This window comes from Sclerotinia sclerotiorum, genomic scaffold (assembly GCF_000146945.2).
Source record: "Sclerotinia sclerotiorum 1980 UF-70 scaffold_28 genomic scaffold, whole genome shotgun sequence".
In the NCBI taxonomy this organism is placed as follows: Eukaryota; Fungi; Ascomycota; class Leotiomycetes; order Helotiales; family Sclerotiniaceae; genus Sclerotinia; species Sclerotinia sclerotiorum.
The window spans coordinates 14,566-16,005 of record NW_001820808.1 but is presented as its reverse complement, the minus strand read 5'-3'; the positions used below and the strand labels follow the sequence as shown (position 1 = coordinate 16,005).

General features: G+C 47.4%; 1 protein-coding gene across 1 annotated transcript; it reads left to right on the top strand.

Annotated features, from left to right (window-relative positions):
• Window positions 1-509: 509 nt before the first annotated feature.
• SS1G_13887 (hypothetical protein) lies at window positions 510-1,100 on the top strand (the record flags this gene model as incomplete). The annotated part of the gene is made up of 3 exons (XM_001584977.1): window positions 510-545; window positions 592-620; window positions 914-1,100. 3 exons carry the CDS (start codon window positions 510-512, stop codon window positions 1,098-1,100), a joined length of 252 nt encoding a protein of 83 aa, XP_001585027.1.
• Between the last annotated feature and the right edge of the window lie 340 nt (window positions 1,101-1,440).

The window sequence follows — 1,440 nt, the reverse complement described above, 5'->3', positions numbered from 1 at the left end:
GGGGGCTAGGGCAAGGGTTTACATGGATTGCCTTCGCAGGGGGGGGGTTTGGGCCCGGTAGGCCTTTTGGGGTTGTAATTGTGGTCATCCTCGTCCACTAGATCACTAAATCTTGATCTCTCTCCCCTGTCTCCTCGTACTTGTTTTGGGTGGTTCGTATGCATACTTGTTTTTTTTTTTTTTTTTTGAATGAAAGAAAAGGGAAAAATGAAAGAGAGGAAAGAAGAGGAAGGAAAAGCTCCCTTAGAGACCTATTAACTCCGTTTGAATCCAATGAAAGAAAGAAAGTTTTTTTTTAATTTTTTTTATCTTGCACCTGTGTGCCACGGGCAGATTTTTGTGTAGAATTTGGTGTATTCTAGCCATTCGGCTAGTTTGGCTATACCGGTGGGATTGCTTAGAAGCCAGGGGATAGCTTCGGAGGGGGGGCTCTTTGTGAGCGCTTTGAAGGCTTTTCCTTTTTTGCAAAAGAAAAAGTGTAATGGAGTTTTCCTTTTACCGCACGAGCAATGGACGTGGGCTGTAGTGTGATTGAAGCGTTCATGGTATGCTGCGAAGTCGCCATGCTGTGATCTGATAGCGAGAATATAGTGGAGTGTGGCTCTCTTCAGAGAGAGGGTGTCTGTATTAGAAGTGTGGTTGAGTTGGAGATCTTTGTAGTATTGTGGCCTGACTGTATTCCATAATTGTTCGTCTGCTTTGTTGGCCCTTGTTCTGATCATTCTTTTTAGGGATGCTAGCGTACAAATCGGGTTGAGGGGAAAGGGGAGTTTTGTTCCTTCCCTTAGCGGCTTTGTCAGCTATATCGTTGCCCAGGGATATCCAGGTGCCCTGGGACCCATCGGACGCGGATTTTCCCGGGGGAGGTGTGTGGGAGCCTTGGTCTAACAGCCCAAGCTTGTATGAGCTTCAGAAAGTCTTCAAAGACTCTCTGTGAGGAACCATTGAAGTGGGATCCTAATCGGAGAGCAGCCTCGTGGTTGTCTAAGAAGATCCAGAGATCTGTGGCCAGTTTGGTTGATGCTAGAGTGAGGGCTTTTGCTGCCCCTGCTACTGCGGCTGTGGCTTCTGCATCGAACACAAAATGCATTTGTGCCTAATGAGAAAGAATGGTGTGCTATCTGAATATCGAATTGTGAGATTACGAATCCGCCCCCAGTTGCGCCATCCTTGCTTTCACTTTTTGAGCCATCCGAGAAGATTTGTATATCGCTTCTTGGGATCTTGGCGTGGAAGGCTTTGAAGTCTTCGGCTGCTTGTGCCTTCGTTCTGCCCATCGGACCATTGATGCGGGCCTCGGCCTCTGCCCTAGACTCTCTGATTTCCCAGGGTGGGAAGGCCAAGGGGTTTATGTGTTCAGTCTCCGGTAATGCCCCTCCTTAGGCTTACGTATGTTGTATTTTATATTCAGTTAGCCCTCACGTCACCTATATATTTAGG